At 41.9% G+C, this 26,127-nt stretch overlaps 1 protein-coding gene across 1 annotated transcript in view; it reads right to left on the bottom strand.

Annotated features, from left to right (window-relative positions):
* Positions 1-25,808, bottom strand: part of LOC124606301 (myb-related transcription factor, partner of profilin-like) — a 193,013-nt gene extending 167,205 nt beyond the window's left edge. Inside the window, exon 1 of the mRNA XM_047138283.1 lies at positions 25,627-25,808. Coding sequence (XP_046994239.1) covers positions 25,627-25,745 — 119 coding nt within the window. The 5' untranslated portion in view covers positions 25,746-25,808. The remainder of the gene's footprint in view (positions 1-25,626) is intronic.
* Between the last annotated feature and the right edge of the window lie 319 nt (positions 25,809-26,127).

The raw sequence follows: 26,127 nt of genomic DNA, 5'->3' as shown, positions 1-26,127 counted from the left end.
CATGTAAACAGAGCATTCTGCAATGGTATGGAAAAAGTTGGGGACACTGTTCATCTCTGTAAATAAAAATGCATCGATTAAGTGTGCCAGTCTCAACGCCGGAGAGGGCGAGGGAAAGTTTCGTACGCAGCCTAAGAAAAAATCAATGATCCGCGCAGGGTACGAAATTGGAATACTGCAGCAAATTGTGTGAAGTAGTTTGCGATGGTGGTTACATTTCAAACTGTACCGTCTGCAGCTTGTGCACAATCAGAACCGAAATATTATGGTCGGAACCTTCAATTATGCATCAAAGTGCAGGAAGTACTTGAGCATGGACATTTTGCCTCTTGCATAATGTACCTAATACATGAATCGCAATCTAACATAAAAGAACTTCATGAGGACATAAATACCATCTTCCCTCGAATACCATTCACCATCGAAATCCAAACAGACAAAAACTCAATTTCTTACCAACAATCACCATAATTCATAACCAACCTAATCAAACCCTAACTTATAAAGAAGACAGCTTCAGATATTTACCACACTGACTGAAGAAAACGGCCATGAACAAACATGATTACGCAGAACTGAACACAACAAAACAAATTGCACAGGAGAATGGGTATTACACGAAGACTAGATAAAATGAACAAAAAAATACAAAACCAAGCAGCGCACAATCGCAAAACACACACACACAACACAATACACTCGCAACAGATAAAAAAAATGGCTCTGAGCACTTTGGGACTTAATTTCTAAGGTCATCAGTCCCCTAGAACTTAGAACTACTTAAACCTAACTAACCCAAGGACATCACACACATCCATGCCCGAGGGAGGATTCGAACCTGCGACCGTAGAAGTCGCCCGGTTCCAGACTGTAGTGCCTAGAACCGCTCGGCCACCACGGACGGCCGCAACAAATGGCACATAACGACTACCAACAAATAAGTGACATACAGGGTGGGCAATATACTAAAGAGAAAAGGATTCACCATAGCATACAGAACCAGCAACACAGTACACTAGAGACTTTGAGGAAATACCAGCAACACTGACTAGTACATTCAGTCTGATTTGTATCAACTAACTTGCAACTACTGTCAATCTGTATATGTGAGTCAAACATGCAGGAATTTTAGAAATAGGTATTCACAACGCCTCAGAGCATTCAAAAGCAATAGTTCATACTCAATAATTTTAGATCACCCAATAGCAAGGAACATAGAAACCGACCTACAAACCCTACACCAAAAATTAACGAAAGGAGAACACTATTACATCCAGAAGTCAGTAGCCCAAGAAAAGAAAGTATTGAACAAATACACATCACTGTACAATAAAATCCCCTTTGCCACATCTACGTCTACATGTACATCTACACCTATGCTCTGCAAATCACATTTAAGTGCCTGGCAGAGGGTTCATCGAACCACGTTCACAATTCTCTATTATTCCAATCTCGTATAGCGCGCGGAAGAACGAACATCTATGTCTTTCCGTGCGAGCTCTGATTTCCCTTATTTTATCATGGTGATCGTATGTAAGTAGGTCGGCGTCAGCAAAATATTTTCGCATTCGGAGGAGAAAGTTGGTGATTGGAATTTCGTGAGAAGAATCCTCCGCAACGAAAAACGCCTTTGTTTTAATTATGTCCATCCCATATCCTGTATCATTTGAGTGACACCCTCTCCCCTATTTCGCGATAATACAAAACGTGCTGCCCTTCTTTGAACATTTTCCATCGACTCCGTCAGTCCAATCTGGTAGCAGAATTGTGTAAATAACACCCACCCCAGAGCTGCGTATGATCAGCCCTTAAAACCAAATTCCCTTCACCCCATACTGCACATAACTCATCCTAGATGCCTATTCACAACTCTCTTTCTCTCTCTCTTTGTGTCTGTCTCCCCCTGTCATGGGCACATACACATACACACACACACACACACACACACACACACACACACAAGAACTAAACACCAAAAACGTCAATAACGCTTCAAATCCACGCGCCACATTTCAAACAAACACGCAAAAATGCCACGAAACAAATGAACATCACACAGCCACAACAACATGTCATGGGAGCGAAAACTCTGTGTTTGGCGAACAAATCGTAGGAAATGCATGTGTATCGACGAAAGCGTGTTACCTCGACACAAACAAAGTAAAAACATCACAACATCAAAACCTGTAACACGCTAATTAAAACGATACATAGTGATTCTCTGTAGGAAATGAATATTAAACAGAAAAATAAAATAACGTTTAGCTGTTTGCAGATGATAAGCTGCAGACTGCATAGTAGGCCTGGACCTACTATCATAAACATCGAATAGCTTCGTGTGAGGTATGTAAACAAATGCATACATCCGTTTTTTTTTTTAAATGTACTACAAAACTAGAACCATGAGACATACGGTAAATGAACAACAGAGAATGGTTCAAGTCAGTCATACATGTCTGCATGCAAACCAATGTCAATTATTTGACAATAATCGCGCAGTTTAAAAATGTAAGTATTTTTTACCGAAAGTTTTGTAAAGGTTAACATGTAACAACATTTCTGCAAAAATAAAACAAACAAACCCACTGAATACAGCACAAAAATACCTGAAACATGTCTCGGCGAAAACAACCCTACAAAGACGTCTAACAAAGGCGGAAATTCTCTCCAATTTTCTTAGCAAGCACAGAACTGCAACATTCCCAAGTTGATTATTCCGTGAGGAGACTGGTGAGTAGCTTTACCTCGATATGTTGCAATTGTGGTTGTTACGAGAAGGGAGCACCCACAGATTAAGGAATCTATGTTCATCTTCATCTACACTCTACAACTACGTGATTACTCTGCTATTCACAATAAAGTGCCTGGCGGAGGGTTCAATGAACCACCTTCTCTACCGATACACTCTCGAACGGCACGCGAGAAAACCGAGCACTTAAATTTTTCTGTGCGAGACCTGATTTCTCTTATTTTACCGTGATGATCATTTCTCCCTATGTAGGTGGGTGCCAACAGAATGTTTTCGCAATCGGAGGAGAAAACTGGTGAGTGAAATTTCATGAGAAGATCCCGTCGCAACGAAAAACGCCTCTGTCTTAATTATTGCCACTCCAATTCACGTATCATGCCTGGGACACTATCTCCCCTATTTCGCGATAATACAAAACGAGCTGCCCTTCTTTGTATTTTTTCGATGTCATCCGTCAGTCTCACCTGATGCGGATCCCACACCGCACAGCAGTACTCCAGAACAGAGCGGAAAAGCGTGGTATAAGCAGTCTCTTTGGTAGACCTGTTGCATCTTCTAAGTGTTCTGCCAATGAATTGCAGTCTTCGGTTTGCTCTACCCACAATATTATCAATGTGATCGTTCCAATTTAGGTTATTTGTAATTGTAATCCCTAAGTATTAAGTTGAATTTACAGCCCTCAGATTTGTGTGACTTATCGCGTAATCGAATTTAGCTGATTTCTTTTGGTACTCATGTGAATAACTTCGCAATTTTCTTTATTCAGGGTCAATTGCCACTTTTCGCACCATACAGATATCTTGTCTAAATCATTTTGCAAGTCGTTTTGATCATCTGATGACTTTACAAGACGGTAAATGACAGCATCATCTGCAAACAATCTATGACGCCTATAACACTTCCTTGGGGAACGCCGGATATTACCTCTGTTTTACTCGATGACTTTCCGTATATTACTACGAACTCCCTGACCTTTCTGACAGGAAATCACGAATCCAGTCGCACAACTGAGGCGATACTCCGTAGGCAGGCGCAGTTTCATCAAAAGACACTTGTGAGGAACGTTGTCGGAAGCCTTCTAGAAATATAAAAATATGGAATCAATTTGACATACCCTGTCGATAGCACTTATTACTTCATGAGTATAAAGAGCTAGTTGTGTTTCACAAGAACGATATTTTCTGAATCCGTGCTGACTACATGGCAATAAATCGTTTTCTTCGAGGTACTTCATAATGTTCGGATACAGTATATGTTCTAAAACCCTACTGCAAATCGACGTTAGTGATATAGGCCTGTAATTCAGGGGATTACTCCTACATCCCTTTTTGGGTATTGGTGTGACTTGAGCAATTTTCCAGTCTTTAGGTACGTATCTTTCTGTGAGCGAGTGGTTGTATATAATTGCTAAATATGGAGCTAATTTATCAGCATACTATGAGAGGCTTTACCCCGTGAACCATGGACCTTGCCGTTGGTGGGGAGGCTTGCGTGCCTCAACGATACAGATAGCCGTACCGTAGGTGCAACCACAACGGAGGGGTATCTGTTGAGAAGCCAGACAAACGTGTGGTTCCTGAAGAGGGGCAGCAGCCTTTGCAGTAGTTGCAGGGGCAACAGTCTGGATGATTGACTGACCTGGCCTTGTAACACTAACCAAAAACGGCCTTGCTGTGCTGGTACTGCGAACGGCTGAAAGCAAGGGGAAACTACAGCCGTAATTTTTCCCGAGGGCATGCAACATTACTGTATGATTAAATGATGATGGCGTCCTCTTGGGTAAAATATTCCGGACGTAAAATAGTCCCCCATTCGGATCTCCGGGCGGGGACTACTCAAGAGGACTTCGTTATCAGGAGAAAGAAAATTGGCGTTCTACGGATCGGAGCGTGGAATGTCAGATCCCTTAATCGTGCAGGTAGGTCAGAAAATTTAAAAAGGGAAATGGATAGGTTAAAGTTAGATATAGTGGGAATTAGTGAAGTTCGGTGGCAGGAGGAACAAGACTTTTGGTCAGGTGAATACAGGGTTATAAATACAAAATGAAATAGGGGTAATGCAGGAGTAGTTTTAATAATAATTTAAAAAATAGGAGTGCGGGTAAGCTACTACAAACAGCATAGTGAACGCATTATTGTGGCCAAGATAGACACGAACCCCACACCTATTACAGTAGTACAAGTTTATATGCCAACTAGCTCTGCAGATGATGAAGAAATTGATGAAATGTATGATGAGATAAAAGAAATTATTCAGATAGTGAAGGGAGATGAAAATTTAATAGTCATGGGTGACTGGAATTCGACAGTAGGAAAAGGAAGAGAAGGAAACGTAGTAGGTGAATATGTATTGCGGCTAAGAAATGCAAGGGGAAGCCGCCTGGTAGAATTTTGCACAGAGCATAACTTAATCATAGCTAACACTTGGTTCAAGAATCATGAAAGAAGGTTGTATATATGGAAGAACCCTGGAGATACTAGAAGGTTTCAGATAGATTATATAATGGTAAGACAGAGATTTAGGAACCAGAGTTTAAATTGTAAGACATTTCCAGGGGCAGATGTGTACTCTGACCACAATCTATTGGTTATAAACTGTAGATTAAAACTGAAGAAACTGCAAAAACGTGGGAAATTAAGGAGATGGGATCTGGATAAACTGAAAGAACCATAGATTGTACAGAGTTTCAGAGAGAGCGTAAGGGAACAATTGACAGGAATGGGGGAAGGAAATACAGTAGAAGAAGAATGGGTAGCTTTGAGGAATGAAATAGTGAAGGCAGCAGAGGATCAAGTATGTAAAAAGACGAGGGCTAGTAGAAATCCTTGGGTAACAGAAGAGGTACTAAATTTAATTGATGAAAGGAGAAAACACAAAAATGCAGTAAATGAAGCAGGCAAAAAAGAATACACGCGTCTCAAAAATGACATCGGCAGGAAGTGCAAAATGGCTAAGCAGGGATGGCTAGAGGACAAATGTAAGGATGTAGAGGCTTATCTCACGGGGGGTAAGATAGATATTGCCTACAGGCAAATTAAAGAGACCTTTGGAGAAAAGTGAACCACTTGCATGAATATCAAGAGCTCAGATGGAAACCCAATTCTAAGCAAAGAAGGAAAAGCAGAAAGGTGGAAGGAGTATATAGAGGGTCTACACAGGGGCGATGCTCTTGAGGACAATATTATGGAAATGGCAGAGGAGGTAGATGAGGATGAAATGGGAGATATGATACTGCGTGAAGAGTTTGACAGAGCACTGAAAGACCTAAGTCGAAACGAGCCGCGGGAGTAGACAACATTCTATTAGAACTACTGACAGCCTTGGGAGAGCCAGTCCTGACAAAACTCTACCATCTGGTGAGCAAGATGTAAGAGACAGGAGAAATTTCCTCAGACTTCAAGAAGAATATAATAATTCCAATCCCAAAGAAAGCAGGTGCTGACAGATGTGAAAATTACCGAACTATCAGTTTAATAAGTCACAGCTGCAAAATACTAACGCGAAAATATTTACAGATGAATGGAAAAACTGGTAGATGCCGACCTCGGGGAAGATCAGTTTGGATTCCGTAGAAATATTGGAACACGTGAGGCAATACTGACCCTACGACGTATCTTAGAAGAAAGATTAAGGAAAGGCAAACCTACGTTTCCATCATTTGTAGACTTAGAGAAAGCTTTTGATAATGTTGACTCGAATACTCTCTTTCAAATTCTGAAGGTGGCAGGGGTAAAATACAGGTAGCGAAAGGCTATTTACAATTTGTACAGAAACCAGATGGCAGTTATAAGAGTCGAGGGACATGGAAGGGAAGCAGTGGTTGGGAAGAGAGTGAGACAGGGCTGAAGCCTCTCCCCGATGCTATTCAATCTGTATATTGAGCAAACAGTAAAGGAAACAAAAGAAAAGTTCGGAGTAGGTATTAAAATCCATGGAAAAGAAATAAAAACTTTGAGGTTCGCCGACGACATTTTAATTCTGTCAGAGACAGCAAAGGACTTGGAAGAGCAGCTGAACGGAAAGGAGGATATAAGATGAACATCAACAAAAGCAAAACGAGGATAATGGAATGTAGTCGAATTAAATCGGGTGATGCTGAGGGAATTAGATTAGGAAGTGAGACACTTAAAATAGTAAAGGAGTTTTGCTATTTGGGGAGCAAAATAAATGATGATGGTCGAAGCAGAGAAGATATAAAATGTAGGCTGGCAATGGCAAGGAAAGCGTTTCTGAAGAAGAGAAATTTGTTAACATCGAGTATAGCTTTAAGTGTCAGGAAGTCGTTTCTGAAAGTATTTGTATGGAGTGTAGCCATGTGTGGAAGTGAAACATGGACGATAAATAATTTAGAGAAGAAGAGAATAGATGCTTTCGAAATGTGGTGCTACAGAAGAATGCTGAAGATTAGATGGGTAGATCACATAACTAACAAGGAGGTATTGAATAGAACTGGGGAGAAGAGGAGTTTGTGGCACAACTTGACCAGAAGAAGGGATCGGTTGGTAGGACATGTTCTGAGGCATCAAGGAATCACCAATTTATTACTGGAGGGCAGCGTGGAGGGTAAAAATCGTAGAGTGAGACCAAGAGATGAATACACTAAGCAGATTCAGAAGGATGTAGGTTGGAGTAACTACTGGGAGATGAAGAAGCTTGCACAGGATAGAGTAGCATGGAGAGCTGCATCAAACCAGTCTGAGGAGTGAAGACCACAGCAACAACAAGAGGAACCTTACTGGTATACAAACTGGACCGGAGGCTTTGCATTTATTAAATTATTTAAGCTGCTTTGTAACACCGACGATATCTACTTCTATGTTTCTCATCTTGGCAGTTGTTCTTGATTGGAATTCAGGAATATTTACTTAGTCTTCTTTGGTGAAGGAGTTTCGGAAAACCGTGATTAATAACTCTGCATCACTACCAGAACGAAGAACTCTCGCATTCTGGATTGGGGTAGTACGGAAGATGACGTGGCACTGTAGCTTTGTCCTCCAGCCCCCCCCCCCCCCCCCCCAACCCCCAACAACACCCCATTCAGGTCGCCTGACGTAAACTGACTTTTTTTCTTTGGGGCTACATTAAGGACCATGTTTATGCATCCCCACTACCAAGAACCCTGGAGCTTTGATGACCATACACAGGATGTTGCTACATAAGGTATGGAAAGAACTTCACTACCGCTTGGATGTGTGTCGTGTTTTAAAGGCACATTTGCATGCTGAGGTTTTACTAGCAGAAAATGTAATTATAAGTAATGAAATGAAGAATTAATTTGAGCCATAGATGTAGTCCACGGCTGTATAACTAATGTATGCAGCCTCTAGAAATATTTGAAGATTTTTTGATTGTCAGATTATTGGCGGAATAAGAGGCACCGTTTGTTTTCTACGTCTTGTCCAGATCGGACGTATTTTGGTAAACCGCCATTAATACTACATTATTTTATTAATATATTCACGAGTAGCAACCAATCGGCACTCGTAATTGCATAATGCAAGTCTACGTAAGTGTCGAAATTTAATTACGTTTTATTTCAGAATATATTGTTATTACTAACCTAGGTTTGTTTTATTTTGTAACTTTAGTCATTATAAGATTCTTGGGTGACTTGGCGTGGCAAAAGGTTCCGTAGTTCTAAGCAAAAAGTCGTCCAGCTCGATCCAACGTCGTCTTCGGGTGCTGTCTTATTACGAAGTCCGATTTTAGTGAAAACACAGAGAGAAGAAACACGGTGAAAAATACATGAATGGACCTTTAACAAAAAAGCCATGCTCAAGCGCCGAGAGTTTGTATGAAACATATTTTACCAATCCATAAACTTAATTGACCTCTATTTAATGTTAATTATTGTAATTCACTGTATTGTCTCGATCCAGATACGAACGAGCTACAATTAAATTGGCAACTTCGTGTCTGGACGCATTGTTATATTTACTGCATTGTCTTCCGTTTGTTACATTTTTATTGGATACTACAAGTGGATACGAGACCCCATTATTGACCACTGGAATACATTGAAGTAAGACGAATTACTGGATTGTATGTCGACACCTGAATTTATGCTGCAATCGCATCTTTACATCAGCAATCTTGCCCAAGCCCATTGTATTACCGTAGATCGTAGATTACGGTAGATAAACCACAATTTTTCATTTCCGTAGCAGTGATTTTAAGCTACATAGCGGTTTTCAAAATTATTTTCATTATTCATACAGTGCAACAATACAGTTTTATGAGTTCACAATATGGCCGACTTTAGTACTGAGTGACGTAATACGGCGTGCAACCATTAGTGTCCAAAAAGGGTCAGGACAAGCGCAGAGAGTTTGTATGAAACATAATTTACCAATCTGTGCACTTAATTGATCTCTATTTAATATTCATTACTATAATTCATTGCATTGTCTCGATCCATATACGAACGAGCTAAAATTACAGCATGATCAGAGGGCATTAATACAACATTTGTAGAACGTAAAATACAAACACGGCGAGTTTCCGGTCCTATTCGTACATCAATCATATTTGTACATGTAATACTTTGGAAAATATAAAGTTTTCAAACAGAGCTTATCAGTTATAGTACTACTGTATTTTTCCTTTTGTGGGGCATCGTTGGTATTCTTAAACAGAAGCCCTGGCAACTACATTTTCACGCCAGTAGCCGTACACCACATCGCCATATTCTGCAAGTCTAAATATTGAAGGTGCAAAGTAGAAAAGCTATACAAGTAAACTGTACCAACTTTCAAACTAAACAACCTCCGCAGGTGGGAATCTACACTTCCTCCGATTTATTTCGTGTGTTCATTCCACTTTAGGTTGCTCTGGACTACACGGATTATACTGTGGTTACTGTTTCCAGTAGTTTGTCACTAATTGCGTAACCCAACGGTAGTGGATTTTGTGAAATCTTACGACTCCATTCACAGGCAAAGCTTGTGGAGTATAATGACAAACTCTAGATTTCCTGTTAAAGCTATAAACCTTTGTAAGATGTGCATGGATAATAATATAAGCAGGGGTTTGGTAATGTGATAAAATCTGGCCACTGTGAAAATAAAAGTGGACTAAGACAAGGGGATGCTCTGTCCTCCTTCTCTTTAACATAGCCTTGGACAGAATTGTGAACAAACTCACACTAGCACCTGCTCAGATCTTTCAAAGTGACTGTAGAAGGATATTTCTTTTATTTATTCATTTAAACTCATGTGGTTAGGGCCATCAGGCTCTCTCTCTTACAGTATGCCAGAGTTTGGTTCAAATGGCTCTGAGCACTATGGGACTTAACATCTGAGGTCATCAGTCCCCTAGAATTTGGAACTACTTAAACCTAACTAACCTAAGGACATCACACACATACATGCCCGAGGCAGGATTCGAACATGCGACCGTAGCGGTCGCGCGGTTCCAGACTGACTCGCCTAGAACCGCTCGGCCATATCGGCCAGCACACCAGAGTTTCACGCATAAAGTACTTGTATACCGAAAGAAAACATTGGAGATTTTAGAGGGTTCCCAGAGAAAAATAAACTGTGGATGGGAACATCCACTGAAGCAACAGAGCTTCGCATTCATAGGAACAAAGCCTTTTTACGCAGGAGCTCGCTCCATCGTCTCCACTGGCTATCGTGGCAGTCAGTCGCCATCACTGAATAACCAACAACATTACGAAACGCTCCGCCTGTGGTCTGTCACCTACAGAGTCATGTTTGCTGCCAAAGATGTGGCTTAATGGCAGCCGCCAGCGTCTATAATTTCGACACTCTGTAGGATCGTTCCATGACGTTTCTGGACACGGGTTCCTATCTTCGATTTGTTCCTCAAGACACCCTCTACAGTCTCTCGAGTTTGTCGCAACATTTCTGGGATTGTTAAGGGTCAATACAACGCACTAAGAGTGTACTTTGGCGGCGCTGTGGTCACTAACAAAACCTCAACTCCTGGACGAGAACCATCTTTCACGCCAGTAGCTTACTGTGACATTCTTACTAAACTTCACAGATGAATGTCCTATCTACAAACATTGGCTGGTAAAGAGCCTCCCTTCCCCTATTCGTAAAGAAATTTGCAATACTAGCAGTTCTCCCCAGCACTGCATTGGCACTAGCCGTTAATGCAACATCTTAAGCCCTGAAGTATCTTTAGACAGGCTGACACATTGGCAACATCCCAGTACACTATCAATCTTAACGTATAAGCGTCAAACATCTACATACCGATACCTAGTCAAGATCCATATTACGCTGGTCATTGACAAATCTACAAAATGTGTACATGCAGACTGAAGTGACGAATGAAAATGTGTACCCAAGCCGGAATTCGAACCTAGGTCTCTCGCTCATTAGGCAGATGCGCTAACCACTACGCCACGCTGGCAGGGTGGCTTTCTCAGAGCTGCACCGACAACCCTAGCACCCCTCCCGCCTCAGTCCAAATTCCCATTCACGCCTTAGCCGACCGGCAATTCCCTCTAAATTCGAAGAGCATTGCTTTATAAAAGCTGGGATAGTTTTTGTCAAATATCTATGACAAATTAATGTTGCAGAGTAACAGAGGCCTTAGCAAATAAGGATGTGGATATGTTTACTGAGATCCTGCTATTTCCTACAAAGAGTTATCCGTTCAACTGGAGATGTTTGGAAACGAGAATTACACAAATATTCAGGAAATAAAGAACTTACGTAACTCTGCACTACAGACGCGTCACTGATACGGCAAGTGATGATGTCCAAGGACTTCAGCAGTCACCGTCAACACCCTTGTTCACCTCAACGGTTTTACACAGTTTCCACTGTAGGCATGTGGCGGAGTGGGGAACAACAATATCATCTTCTTCGGCTACATAAATCGGCTTAGTTCCACAAGCACGCTGTTGCGAAATCAGCTAAAACAGTACTGTCCGCCCTGTAGTATCACTGTCATCGCCGAAGAGCGAGAGAGTGTACCGACACTTTACACTTTTTTCAGTCATTTGGGGTTGCCAGTGACACGAATACATTGCGACACTAATAACAAATAATTAACTGTTTATCTGTTTGCACTGTATGTTGCTATCAATGTAGGTGTACTAGTTAAAAATAACCTTCTCAAATCACGTAAGAAGAAAGGAAAGGAAATCCAACACCAGCCTTAGATAAAACTTCGATTAGCAGAGGACAGTGCGACGATACACCATCAACGCATTAGCGTCATACTTTCCCAACGCAAAATGTTACAGTCAAGAGTTCTACGATCTGTCTTTGGAATTCACGTCTGGTTCAAAAATGGTTCAAATGGCTCTGAGCACTATGGGACTTAACATCTGAGGTCATCAGTCCACTACAACTTTTTTTTTTTTTTTTTGTCATCAGTCTACTGACTGGTTTGATGCGGCCCGCCACGAATTCCTTTCCTGTGCTAATCTCTTCATCTCAGAGTAGCACTTGCGACCTACGTCCTCAGTTATTTGCTTGACGTACTCCAATCTCTGTCTTCCTCTACAGTTTTTGCCCTCTACAGCTCCCTCTAGTACCATGGAAGTCATTCCCTCATGTCTTAGCAGATGTCCTATCATCCTGTCCCTTCTCCTTATCATTGTTTTCCACATATTCCTTTCCCCTCCGACTCTGCGTAGAACCTCCTCATTCCTTACCTTATCAGTCCACCTAATTTTCAACATTCGTCTATAGCACCACATCTCAAATGTTTCGATTCTCTTCTGTTCCGGTTTTTCCACAGTCCATGTTTCACTACATACAATGCTGTACTCCAGACGTACATCCTCAGAAATTTCTTCCTCAAATTAAAGCCGGGTATTTGATATTAATAGACTTCTCTTGACCAGAAATGCCTTTTTTGCCATAGCGAGTCTGCTTTTGATGTCCTCCTTGCTCCGTCCGTCATTGGTTATTTTACTGCCTAGGTAGCAGAATTCCTTAACTTCATTGACTTCGTGACCATCAATCCTGATGTTAAGTTTCTCGCTGTTCTCATTTCTACTACTTCTCATTACCTTCGTCTTTCTCCGATTTACTCTCAAACCATACTGCGTACTCATTAGACTGCTCATTCCGTTCAGCAGATCATTTAATTCTTCTTCACTTTCACTCAGGATAGCAATGTCATCAGCGAATCGTATCATTGATATCCTTTCACCCTCTATTTTAATTCCACTCCTGAACCTTTCTTTTATTTCCATCATTGCTTCCTCGATGTACAGATTGAAGAGTAGGGGCGAAAGGCTACAGCCTTGTCTTACACTCTTCTTAATACGAGCACTTCGTTCTTGATCGTCCACTCTTATTATTCCCTCTTGGTTGTTGTACATATTGTATATGACCCGTCTCTCCCTATTGCTTACCCCTACTTTTTTCAGAATCTCGAACAGCTTGCACCATTTTATATTGTCGAACGCTTTTTCCAGGTCGAGAAATCCTATGAAAGTGTCTTGATTTTTCTTTAGCCTTGCTTCCATTATTAGCCGTAACGTCAGAATTACCTCTCTCGTCCCTTTACTTTTCCTAAAGCCAAACTGATCGTCACCAAGCGCATTCTCAATTTTCTTTTCCATTCTTGTAAGCAGCTTCGATGCATGAGCTGTTAAGCTGATTGTGCGATAATTCTCGCACTTGTCAGCCCTTGACGTCTTCGGAATTGTGTGGATGATGCTTCTCCGAAAGTCAGATGGTATATCACCAGACTCATATATTCTATACACCAACGTGAATAGTCGTTTTGTTGCCACTTCCCCCAATGATTTTAGAAATTCTGATGGAATGTTATCTATCCCTTCTGCCTTATTAGACCGTAAGTCCTCCAAAGCTCTTTTAAATTCCGATTCTAATACTGGATCCCCTATCTCTTCTAAATCGACTCCTGTTTCTTCTTCTATCACATTAGACAAATCTTCACCCTCGTATTCTTTCCACCTGTCTGCTCTCTCCTCTGCATTTAACCGTGGAGTTCCCGTTGCAGTCTTAATGTTACCACCGTTGCTTTTAACGTCACCAAAGGTTGTTTTGACTTTCCTGTATGCTGAGTCTGTCCTTCCGACAATCATATCTTTTTCGATGTCTTCACATTTTTCCTGCAGCCATTTCGTCTTAGCTTCCCTGCACTTCCTATTTATTTCATTCCTCAGCGACTTGTATTTCTGTATTCCTGATTTTCCCGGAACATGTTTGTACTTCCTCCTTTCATCAATCAACTGAAGTATTTCTTCTGTTACCCATGGTTTCTTCGCAGCTACCTTCTTTATACCTATGTTTTCCTTCCCAACTTCTGTGATGGCCCTTTTTAGAGATGTCCATTCCTCTTCAACTGTACTGCCTACTGCGCTATTCCTTATTGCTGTATCTATAGGGTTAGAGAACTTCAAACGTATCTCGTCATTCCTTAGTACTTCCGTATCCCACTTCTTTGCGTATGGATTCTTCCTGACTAATGTCTTGAACTTCAACCTACTCTTCATCACTACTATATTGTGATCTGAGTCTATATCTGCTCCTGGGTACGCCTTACAATCCAGTATCTGATTTCGGAATCTCTGTCTGACCATGATGTAATCTAATTGAAATCTTCCCATATCTCCCGGCCTTTTCCAAGTATACCTCCTCCACTTGTGATTCTTGAACAGGGTATTCGCTATTACTAGCTGAAACCTGTTACAAAACTCAATTAGTCTTTCTCCTCTTTCATTCCTTGTCCCAAGCCCATATTCTCCTGTAACCTTTTCTTCTACTCCTTCCCCTACAACTGCATTCCAGTCACACATGACTATTAGATTTTCGTCCCCCTTTACATACTGCATTACCCTTTCAATATCCTCATACACTTTCTCTATCTGTTCATCTTCAGCTTGCGACGTCGGCATGTATACCTGAACTATCGTTGTCGGTGTTGGTCTGCTGTCTATTCTGATTAGAACAACCCGGGCACTGAACTGTTCACAGTAACACACCCTCTGCCCTACCTTCCTATTCATAACGAATCCTACACCTGTTATACCATTTTCTGCTGCTGTTGATATTACCCGAAACTCATCTGACCAGAAATCCTTGTCTTCCTTCCCCTTCACTTCACTGACCCCTATTATATCTAGATTGAGCCTTTGCATTTCCCTTTTCAGATTTTCTAGTTTCCCAACCACGTTCAAGCTTCTGACATTCCACGCCTCGACTCGTAGAACGTTATCCTTTCGTAGATTATTCAGTCTTTTTCTCAAGGTAACCTCCCCCTTGGCAGTCCCCTCCCGGAGATCCGGATGGGGGACTATTCCTGAATCTTTTGCCAATGGAGGGATCATCATGACACTTCTTCAATTACAGGCCACATGTCCTGTGGATACACGTTACGTGTCTTTAATGCAGTGGTTTCCATTGCCTTCTGCATCCTCATGTCGTTGATCATTGCTGATTCTTCCGCCTTTAGGGGCAATTTCCCACCCCTAGGACAAGAGAGTGCCCTGAACCTCTATCCGCTCCTCCGCCCTCTTTGACAAGGCCGTTGGCAGAATGAGGCTGACTTCTTATGCCGGAAGTCTTCGGCCGCCAATGCTGATTATTTATCAAAATTTAGGCAGTGGCGGGGATCGAACCCGGGACCGAAGACGTTTTGATTATGAATCAAAGACGCTACCCCCTAGACCACTTAGAACTATTTAAACCTAACTAACCTAAGTACATCACTCACATCCATGCCCGAGGCAGGATTCGAACCAGCGGCCGTAGCGCTCACGCGGTTCCAGACTGAAGCGCCTAGAACCGCTCGGCCACTCCGGCCGGCTTCACGTCTGGAAGTTATGAGAATATTCTAGGGAAGCTGATTTCAAATCCCACTCGCTTTCTGATCTGCCATTCCTGTCAAAAAAGGGGAAAACAAATGTTTCCTGTACGAACATCAATCTGTCGGCAAGGTATACCAGCTCCATGTATTTCCTGTAGGTCTCTGCGGAACACAGTCCTCGTTCCAGCATTATAGCTCCAATCCACAAATAACCTCCATTTATAAACATAGATCGTTTTAGATCATCTATTGTGCGTACTAATTTTGCAACGCTGTTTTCCTGTACTTAAACCGTTATGCAAAACACGAGAAAAAAGAAGAATAAATATTAAATGTAAGGTATGATAGATAACATATATCGTAGTTTTATTGTATTCCATTAAAAACGTGCTGTTTAATCGTATCTTGTCGAAAATGGACATTACGAGAATCGTGACTACGGCATAATTATGACGACTATTACGTCGAAGAGCAACTAGTCACTTTGTGTAGTGGATTCTCGCAAAATTTTTCTGTGATCGATTATCAGATACATCATCCTTTTGTAATAAACTCCATCAACCCCTAACTATTTTCATGAACTGGAACAGGGTATGATAATTTCCTTGCAACAGTTTCGTATCACGTCTTGAGTGGGCAACCAAGCAACCAACATGCAACTTGGAAAAGATGAAGACACACCTGTTAGAGACGACTAAAAGGGGGAATTTTATACCTGATGCCCTGTAGCGAAGCTCGACAATTGTTCAGAACATAAGTAATGCTTGAACGCAGATGGCCGCGCAGAGTGGCCGCGTGGTTTGAGGCACTATGTCACGGACTGCGCGGTCCCTACCGCCGGTGGTCCGAGTCCTCCCTGTTCTTAACATAAGTTAGTTCAAGTAATGTAAAAGTCTAGAGACCGATGACCTCAGCACGTTGGAATACTGATCGTAGATGATAAACTCGCACCAAGTTTCGAAACTCTCTAGTCAAAGCAACGACAGCTGCCTGATAGCGATAAAGCAACTTGACAGTAGATAGGTTCGTCGCGTTGGATATTTGAAATGGCCACACGTTCAACATGTTGCAGTTTAAATCTAAATATTTGCTACGCGACTTACTACACAATGCATAGGAGAGGGTACTTGGCACCGTTCTTTGGCCATCGCTCTCCCGCTCCATTCGCGAACTGAGGAAGAGAAACCGTTTCTACAAGGGCGTGTTGAAGAAAAGTAATGCCTCCGAATTTCTTGTGTGAAAAAATTTAAGCTTTTTAAATACAAAAACCATTATTAACAGCCTACATATTTTTTCTCCATGTCAACATATTTGTTTCTCAACATAGTCACCCTGGCGACGAACACATTTCTCTCAACGAGAGACCAGTTTATTGATGACGTCGCTGTAGAACGTTTGATCTTGTTGACAGAGCCGTAACTTCACGCCTACTTGCACCGTTTCACCACTATCATAGTGAAGTCCTGGGAGGTGTTCTTTAAGTTTTGGAAACAGGAGAAAATCGGTTGGGGCCAAGTCGGGATTGTATGGAGGATGATCGAAGTTAGTAAACCCAAAACGTCGAATTGTAGCATATTTCGCAGCGCTAGTGTGTGTTCTGGCATTCTCAGACGGAAGGAGAGGGTGTTCCACTTGTGGACGAACTCATCTCCAGTTAGAAACTCAATTACGTCATGCTGTTTCTCACGCGCCCACATACCTACGTCACACATCGCCATGTTACACGCTATAGTTCGGAGCTCTCTAGTGGCAGACGGGTGTAATTTCCATCGACGATGTAGGAAGGTCGAGCGAGTATTATGCATGACATGTATACCTCAACCTATATTACCAAATAGGGGTAATACAGGAGTAGGTTTAATAATGAATAGGAGTATAGGAATGCGGGTAAGCTACTACAAACAGCATAGTGAACGCATTATTGTGGCCAAGATAGATACGAAGCCCACGCCTACCACAGTAGTACAAGTTTATATGCCAACCAGCTCCGCGATGACGAAGTGATTGATGAAATGTATGATGAGATAAAAGAAATTATTCAGATAGTGAAGGGAGACGAAAACTTAATGGTCATGGGTGACTAGAACTCGATAATAGGAAAACGAAGAGAAGGAAACGTAGTAGGTGAATATGGAATGGGATTAAGGAATGAAAGAGGAAGCCGCCTGGTAGAATTTTGCACAGAGCATAACTTAATCATAGCTAACATTTGGTTCAAGAATCATAAAAGAAGGTTGTATACATGGAAGAAGCCTGGAGATACTGTAAGATCTCACATAGATTATACAAGTGTAAGACAGAGATTCAGGAACCAGGATTTAAATTGTAAGACATATCCAGGGGCAGATGTGGACTCTGATCACAATCTATTGGTTATGAACTGTAGATTAAAACTGAAGACACTGCAAAAACGTGGGAAATTAAGGAGATGGGGTCTGGATAAACTGAAAGAACCACAGATTGTACAGAGTTTCAGAGAGAGCATAAGGGAACAATTGACAGGAATGGGGGAAGGAAATACAGTAGAAGAAGAATGGCTAGCTTTGAGAGATGAAATAATGAGGTAGCAGAAGATCAAGTAGGTAAAAAGACGAGGGATAATAGAAATCCTTGGGAACAGAAGAGATATTGAATTTCATTGATGAAAGGAGAAAACACAAAAATGCAGTAAATGAAGCAGGCAAAAAGGAATACAAACGTCTGAAAAATGTGATCGACAGGAAGTGCAAAATGGCTAAGCAGGGATGGCTAGTGGACAAATGTAAGGATGTAGAGGCATATCACTAGGGGTAAGGCAGATACTGCCTACAGGCAAATTAAAGAGACCTTTGGAGAAAAGAGAAGTACTTGCATGAATATCAAGAGCTCAGATGGAAACCCAGTTCTAAGCCAAGAAGGGAAAGCAGAAAGGTGGAAGGAGTATATCGAGTGTCTATACAAGGGCGATGTTCTTGAGGAGAATATTATAAAAATGGAACAGAATGTAGATGAAGATGAAATAGGAGATATGATACTGCGTGAAGAGCACTGAAAGACCTAAGTCGAAACAAGGCCCTGGGAATAGACAACATTCCATCAGCAATACTGACAGCCTTCGGAGAGCCAGGCCTCGCAAAACTCTACCATCTAGTGAGCAAGACATAAGAGACAGGCGAAATACCCTCAGACATCAAGAAGAATATAATAATTCCAATCCGGCAATACTGACCCTACGACTTATCTTAGAAAATAGATCAAGGAAAGGGAAACCTACGTTTCTAGCATTTGTAGACTTAGAGAAAGCTTTTGACAACGTTGACTGGAATACTCTCTTTGAAATTCTAAAGGTGGCAGAGGTAAAATACAGGGAACGATAGGCTATTTACAATTTGTACAGAAACCAGATGGCAGTTATAGGAGTCGGGGGTCATGAGAGGGAAGTAGTGGTTGGGAACGGAGTGAGACAATGTTGTAGCCTATTCCCGATGTTATTCAATCTGTATATTTAGCAAGCAGTGAAGAAAACAAAAGAAAAATTCGGAGTAGGAATTAAAATCCATGGAGAAGAAATAAAAACTTTGCGGTTCGCCGATGACATTGTAATTCTGTCAGAGACAGCAAAGGGCCTGGAAGAGCAGCTGAACGGAATGGACAGTGTCTTGATAGGAGGATATAAGATGAACATCAACAAAAGCGAAACGAGGATAATGGAATGTGGTCGAATTAAATCGGGTGATGCTGCAGGAATTAGATTAGGAAATGACACGCTTAAAGCAGTAAATGAGTTTTGCTATTTGGGGAGCAAAATTACTCAAGATAGTCGAAGTAGAGAGGATATAAAATGTAGACTGGCAATGGCAAGGGAAGAGTTACTGAAGAAGAGAAATTTGTTAACATAAAGTATAGTTTTAAGTGTCAGGAAGTCGTTTCTGAAAGTATTTGTATGGAGTGTAGCCATGTATGGAAGTGAAACATGGACGATAAATAGTTTAGACAAGATGAGAATAGAAGCTTTCGAAATGTGGTGTTACAGAAGAAAGCTGAAGATTAGATGGGTACATCACATAACTAATGAGACTAATGAGGAGGTATTGAATAGAATTAGAGAGAAGAGGAGTTTGTAACACAACGTGACTAGAAGAAGGGATCGGTTGGTAGGGCATATTCTGAGACATCAAGGAATCACCAATTTAGTATTGGAGGGAAGCGTGGAGGGTAAAAATCGTAGAGGGAGCCCAAGAGATGAATACATTAAACAGATTCAGAAGGATGTAGGTTGCAGTAGGTACTGGGAGATGAAGAAGCTTGCACAGGATAGAGTAGCATGGAGAACTGCATGAAACCAGTCTCTGGACTGAAGACCACAACAACAACTACATATTGCAGATACAATAAGAACTTCGAAGGTATTACTTTTCAGCGTGCTTTTGTATATGGGTCCAAACGCCCCGTATTTTTTCTTCTTGCTATGGTTATTGCTGGAGATATACAACGGAGGAAATAAAAACGCTCCACACCCTCTTTGAAACACGGATTCCTTAAACTTTTTGGGTAGAACCTTATGAAGAGATAGCGTATTTCTTCCAAAGAATCCCATGTAAGGTCACTGTGTTCGTCCACAACACTGGTACGTATCAGCCGGCCGCTTACAAACCAAGCGATACGTCTCAGAAAGTCCGTATCTCCTCTTTTAATTTGACCTGGAGAGCATCCCAAATATTCTAACAACACGTAAGAATTGATACTGAACGTTGTCTCGTTTGAAAACGCCCTGCAGTGTCCCCGAATTTTTCCAACAAATTTAAGTCATTCAGTTACACTCCCTACAACTGATAACGTCCGTATCAATTACCATCGTCTAGTAACATTAGCCGTAGGTAATTATTCAGTATAACAGACTTCAGTGGAGGCAGTCTAGCGCTGCATTCAAAACCTATATCCCATTTCCTCCTGTTCGATTAAGATAAGTTAGCATTCATGTACGTTTACTGGAAGTTGGCGTTCATTGAACGGAAGGGATGTCCAAGTAGTTCTGAATTTACCTACTGTTACTCGAAAATGAGACAACCGTACACGGCTGCGACGTGAGCAAATAACCCGAGCGTGTTGGTCGGACAGACTTGAGATGAAGAAGTCAACAATGACGCGTTTAGCAAGTGCACGTAGCAGAAAGCTTACACTGAAGTCTTATTCCGATAAACTCTTATCAGACAGTGGACCGAGTAAACCCGACGACCTGACGTAATACTGTTACTCATCATCGCTCGCACCAGCGACACGAGCAATTTTGACTTTATTTCAAGATAACGATGGAGATCCACAGTACCATACGAGACGCTCTCACTTATTTGTTGACTGAACGGATATGTTATCGCATCAATTCCTCTGCAAGTTATGATCTCACACTTGACACTTTTATCGCTGTCAGTTTCACTGCTACTAAGGTCGCTTGGGAAAATGAAAGCAATTCCTTAGAGTCTCCTAAAGTGACGAACAACTTCATGTACGACACTTTCATTTGTGAACGACGTTTGAGCGCTTTGCTATCTGAAGAGCGTTAGAAATATTGACTCCGTTGTATGTCGTGGAATCTGCTTTTATGTAGATTTTTTGGTACGTATGCTTCACTAAAGATTCGACTACATAAAATCCAACAACCTATTACGTAGGCGCCCTTCCAGCCGAAACTGGCCCTGCAATTTTTTTCAATACGTGCATGGACCTAAGGGAAAATAACTGTATTCCTCAGTAAAATCGTACTATCTTGTTCTTAGGATACCTACACGACGAGGACAGCAGTATAGGTATTACATGGTCACCTGTAATATCGGTTCACCACATCAATCCAACGTCACCTTCTTCCAACGATCCCCATTACGTTTATTCATCTCTATTTAGTGTCGTGTGGGTTATGCCAGACTGCACAGTCCTACCAAACACATCTTGAGGTTCCTCCGTCTTCTATCATGTTGAAGCCTTAGGAGCCTCTGATGTGTTTATCGTTTGACTTAATGTGTTTGCAACAGATGAGGACTTAATAATGAGGATAGTAGAACAGTAATTGGTTAAGAAGTTTTTATTTATCGGACGTCCACTTGTTACAAGTTCCAGTACCTGAAAATCCTTGTGGGTAGTTCTTTTATTCTTTGCTAATGTTTTTCGCAAATGGTATTCTCTATTAGACTACGTTCTCTTGTTGAATACAAATAATAATAATGTCGTGTGACGAGGGCCTCCCGTCGGGTAGACCGCCCGCCTGGTGCGAGTCTTTCGATTTGACGCCACTTCGGCGACTTGCGCCTCGATGGGAATGAAATAATGATAATTAGGACAACACAACACCCAGTCCCTGAGCGGCGAAAATCTCCCACCCAACCGGGAATCGAACCCGGGCCCGTAGGATTGACAGTCTGTCGTGCTGACCACTCAGCTACCGGGGGCGGAAGTTAAATACAAACCGAATTATTTATGTCACATTGGACATTGCTTCAGCAGTCACACGAGTGTGAAGAAGTAATAAGTTTATTCGATAAGCTTCCAGCCAAATAACGCAAGAACTACTATGATTCCTGCTAAACACATGCCTTCCTCACCATATCATTCAAAATGGAATTAATTTTAAAGAAAACGCAATTTAACGTACAGGATTTCGTTACAGTAGGCATGTATCATCCTCAGCCCCAGAAGCACAACAATTAAGGATGTGGTACGGCCATTAGAGCGTCGTTGCAGGTAACACTGTGTTCATGGTTCACAGCTGATTAGAAAAATTTTCACCGAGTGCTCCGAGATGCGTATCTGCACCTTTGTCACATTTACAACGATAAAGATATTCAACTCTTCCAAGACAATGGTCACAACGTGAAATATGTTTTCTCCAACGACCCAAACTTGTTTATTCGATGGAGATTCGTGTTGTGCCCTACTTCATAGCTATACGACGCAGAAACGAAAGGGAGCCTCCCATATTGCTTATCATTTTTCTTGCAACTACGCAACACGAGTCGCGAGCCACAACGCAGCAGTCGAACAGCCACGGTTTTAAAGCGATATATTTGAACATTCTGTGGCTCGACGGAAACCGTCAAACTGAAAGTACTTTTTACTTTTGTTTACACTCAAGAATGCACAAGAACGACAAAATTATACGATTCTTTAACAGGTTTCGAGTTTCGTGTGTAGAGCTATCTGTCCATATGCTGTTGTTACAGTTATCTCCATAGAAAGATGTAGCAGCACTAAGGGCACCTTTGTGTGTTGACGGATCAGCTATTTTACACATTTCAGATTCTTTATTCTGAAGAACCTCTGTTCTGTCTGACCTTCAGCAGGTTTATGTACTTATAAAACTTGGTGCATGCAGTGCTCTTACTTCACATCAGCAACTAATGTCGAGACCGAAGCCTACAGACGTCCTTTGTTTCCACTAGCCTCCAGTTGTCTAAGCTCTGTAACGGTGCGAATCCAGCTTCGGGTAAAAATGCCGAAATGGAAGGCAAATGACAATCTGCAGTTGCGAAAAATTCCTTCAGAGTAATAGTCATCACGGAATTTCTCGTAAATACGTTGCGATCGAAATGCAAGTAAAGCAGTCAAGACTAACAGGAATGCAGAAATAGTGCCTCACATGGTATTGCCCTTTATTATCCTCCTGCAATCGGCAAATACAATGAATTTCTAACGGGCCTTGCGATAGGTAATCATTGACTTGAAATTCTTCACATAGATTGCACGTAGCAACGAACGTATTGATGTAACAAACAATTGTTACCCGTTGCGCCAGCCGAAGTGGCCGTGCGGTTCTAGGCGCTGCAGTCTGGAACCGCGAGACCGCTGCGGTCGCAGGTTCGAATCCTGCCTCGGGCATGGATGTGTGTGATGTCCTTAGGTTAGTTAGGTTTAAGTAGTTCTAAGTTCTAGGGGGCTAATGACCTCAGAAGTTGAGTACCATAGTGCTCAGAGCCACTTGAACCACTTACCCGTTGATTTCTGTAACAACACTTCCTCCCGGTAAGTTAAGAGACTTTTTACTTGTTTATGTATCAGATCAAACAAAAGGCTAGTGACGGAGGCTGTATCCAAAGAGACTAATATCTCACAAATGATTACAATAAAATGTTTCCCGTTAGCCGGAATTCTGACCTTGTATCGCCGAAAAAATTATCTCCTAACGAAATAAGGGGAAATATACAGAAAAGGTTAGAATGTTAGCCTGTGGAAAGAACAGACAATTAATGAGCATTTGTCTCAGCTTTGGAAACTTAAAAATCATTACGTACAATATGCAAAGAATGACGTATCACACTCTGCAGGAAGAAAGAGAGAAAAATCATGAACTCTAAGAACTAGAGTAAAAAACTACCACTGTCCTACATTTTTATTTTTGTTTAATTATTTCATTCTTACAGGTTTCAACCGGGCTTTGACAACGACTGATTTTAAGCAAAATTAGTTCCATTTTGCACTAATGACAAACGTATAATTGTTTTGTAATTCAAGTAGACCTCTGTTGCACTGACATTTGTCGTATTCATGACGCGAAGTAACATGAAAAGTAAATCAGGAATAGTAGGTTTGGCGATTACAGGTACAGTGTTCGCCACTATATCTTGTTTCACATCCGTGTCTTTGAACTGCCTTATAGATACCATAATACTCATAATGATAAGGCACTTTAACGAGCTCCACACTTGGTGAAGAAACTGATTCGACAATTTTTACGATATTTTAATAACGATTCCTCAAGTGCACATAAAATAGTCAACTAATGTGTGTCAGAATATGAAAAAGCTGGACGTTGTGTTTTTTGTTATTTCCTTTAATCTTAAGAAATTCTATCGACAAGTTTATCACCTCAAGATTTCCGGGAGACAAACACCGCCAACAACTAGTTGCGTGACATTCTCAGAACTGCTATAGAAGGTGACGTGCGTATTATCACGCCGATATCGGGTGAAACGCGAACAACTGTTCGCAAGATGCTTCCCGTTAGACAGAATCAGTGGCACCTCACTGCCCTTGCTAATTTATTTACGTGCCAGCATACGGGTTACAGGCGTACGCTTCTGATCATTGCACTGTGTTTTCAGAAACAAGACGTACTGAATACAGTTTCCGGAACTTTCAAGAAAAAAAAAAAAACAGACTTTGGTTTTTCATTTGAAGTGATAATGACAGGCAGTAGATGCCGCTTCTGTTGCAGTGAAACTGAAACAAATATAACTTTCGGAAGAGTGTCAGATTTGGTTACACAGCACATGAGTTTCCAGATTAAATTATGAGAGCTTCAATGCTAACATGATAAATTTTCTTTCTTTCAACACATCAACAAAATAAGTAATTTTAATTTATTATGAGCTTGTAGCCTTGCCTGATTGTTACCTGCATGCTGTTTCCAGTTTTGTAAATCATGTCAAGTACAAAAGTGTTGAAATAAAAGTTAACATTACAAATAGTTAAGCATAAAAACATTTTTCTCTTATGGCAGTTACAAATCGTATCAGTTTGTTGTCAAAGGTAATTTTGAAACTGTAGTACTACTGCAAGTGCTGCAAATGCAACAGTTGTCTGCTTGCCTCTATGCTAGGAACGATTGCGTAACGAAAACAAGGATAAAAAATATAGAGGCGATAAACCACATCTAATTTATAAACCTGCAGTTTTAAAATAAATATACCAGTAACTTGATAATGCCCTGGATGTATTTCAAATACGTTGGCTTTTGAATTCGAGTGTCACAGAATGTTAAGTAGGAGCCCCTCAGACTTAAACTGACACAGCAGTCGTGAGAGACAAAGGACTCGACCGATGACCTTCAACGACCCGGGCTCGGCAAGCCCTGGCAATCGATTGCTGGACGGAATAATGATGGCTGCGCGTTAGCACCAAGTGCAGCAGTTCATGTTGAACGACGTAACTTTTTCACAAACTGGTGACGCTACAGTGTGAAATAAGAAACACAGGTCTCGAAACTACATATGGAAATAGGCAGATAGCTACCCAGCGCGACCGCTGTACGTGGCAGATGCGGAGCTATCGATCCGTCGCGCTGGGCCAGTGCATAGCAGGCAGGCGGCGGAGCGGAGCGCAGAGTTGAGCGCCCGGCAACAGTTGAGCGCGATTATTCTTACCTTCTGCGTGTTGCTGGCGGCGAGGAAGCCACTCCCGAGCCCGGGCTGTCGCTGCTAGCCGGAGATGCCACCGCGTCCTTGGCGGCTGAGTCGACACGTACAGAGCGCCGCAAGCGCATGCGCAACGGCTCCCGCCGACTGTTGCCTCAACTGTGTTGTGGAGTCACGGCAGCTGCCGGTCGCTGCGCGGCGCTCGATAGGTCGACGCTGCGCGCGCCTCTGTGTGTGTGAGACAGAAACACGTCGGCGGGCGTGGAGGGGAGGGGAAGGGAGCGAGTCTGGGCTGTGTGGGGGGAGTCGCCGCTTTGCTGACTGACTGTACTCTGTGCACGCCGGCCACTGCACTCGCTCCACAATATTCCTCTCGTTGCAGCGTGAGTTCAGCCTTGTGCTGGCCACATTAATCTCAGACGTCATGTTTTACACGTACCCAACACAGAGGTTAAGTTAGCAGAGGCCTACGTTAGTTGCACAATAGTCAGAAAAGAATCAGACGCTTTC

The sequence above is a fragment of the Schistocerca americana genome, chromosome 3, assembly GCF_021461395.2.
Source record: "Schistocerca americana isolate TAMUIC-IGC-003095 chromosome 3, iqSchAmer2.1, whole genome shotgun sequence".
Taxonomy (NCBI): Eukaryota; Metazoa; Arthropoda; class Insecta; order Orthoptera; family Acrididae; genus Schistocerca; species Schistocerca americana.
This window is presented reverse-complemented; position numbering and strand designations above follow the sequence as displayed.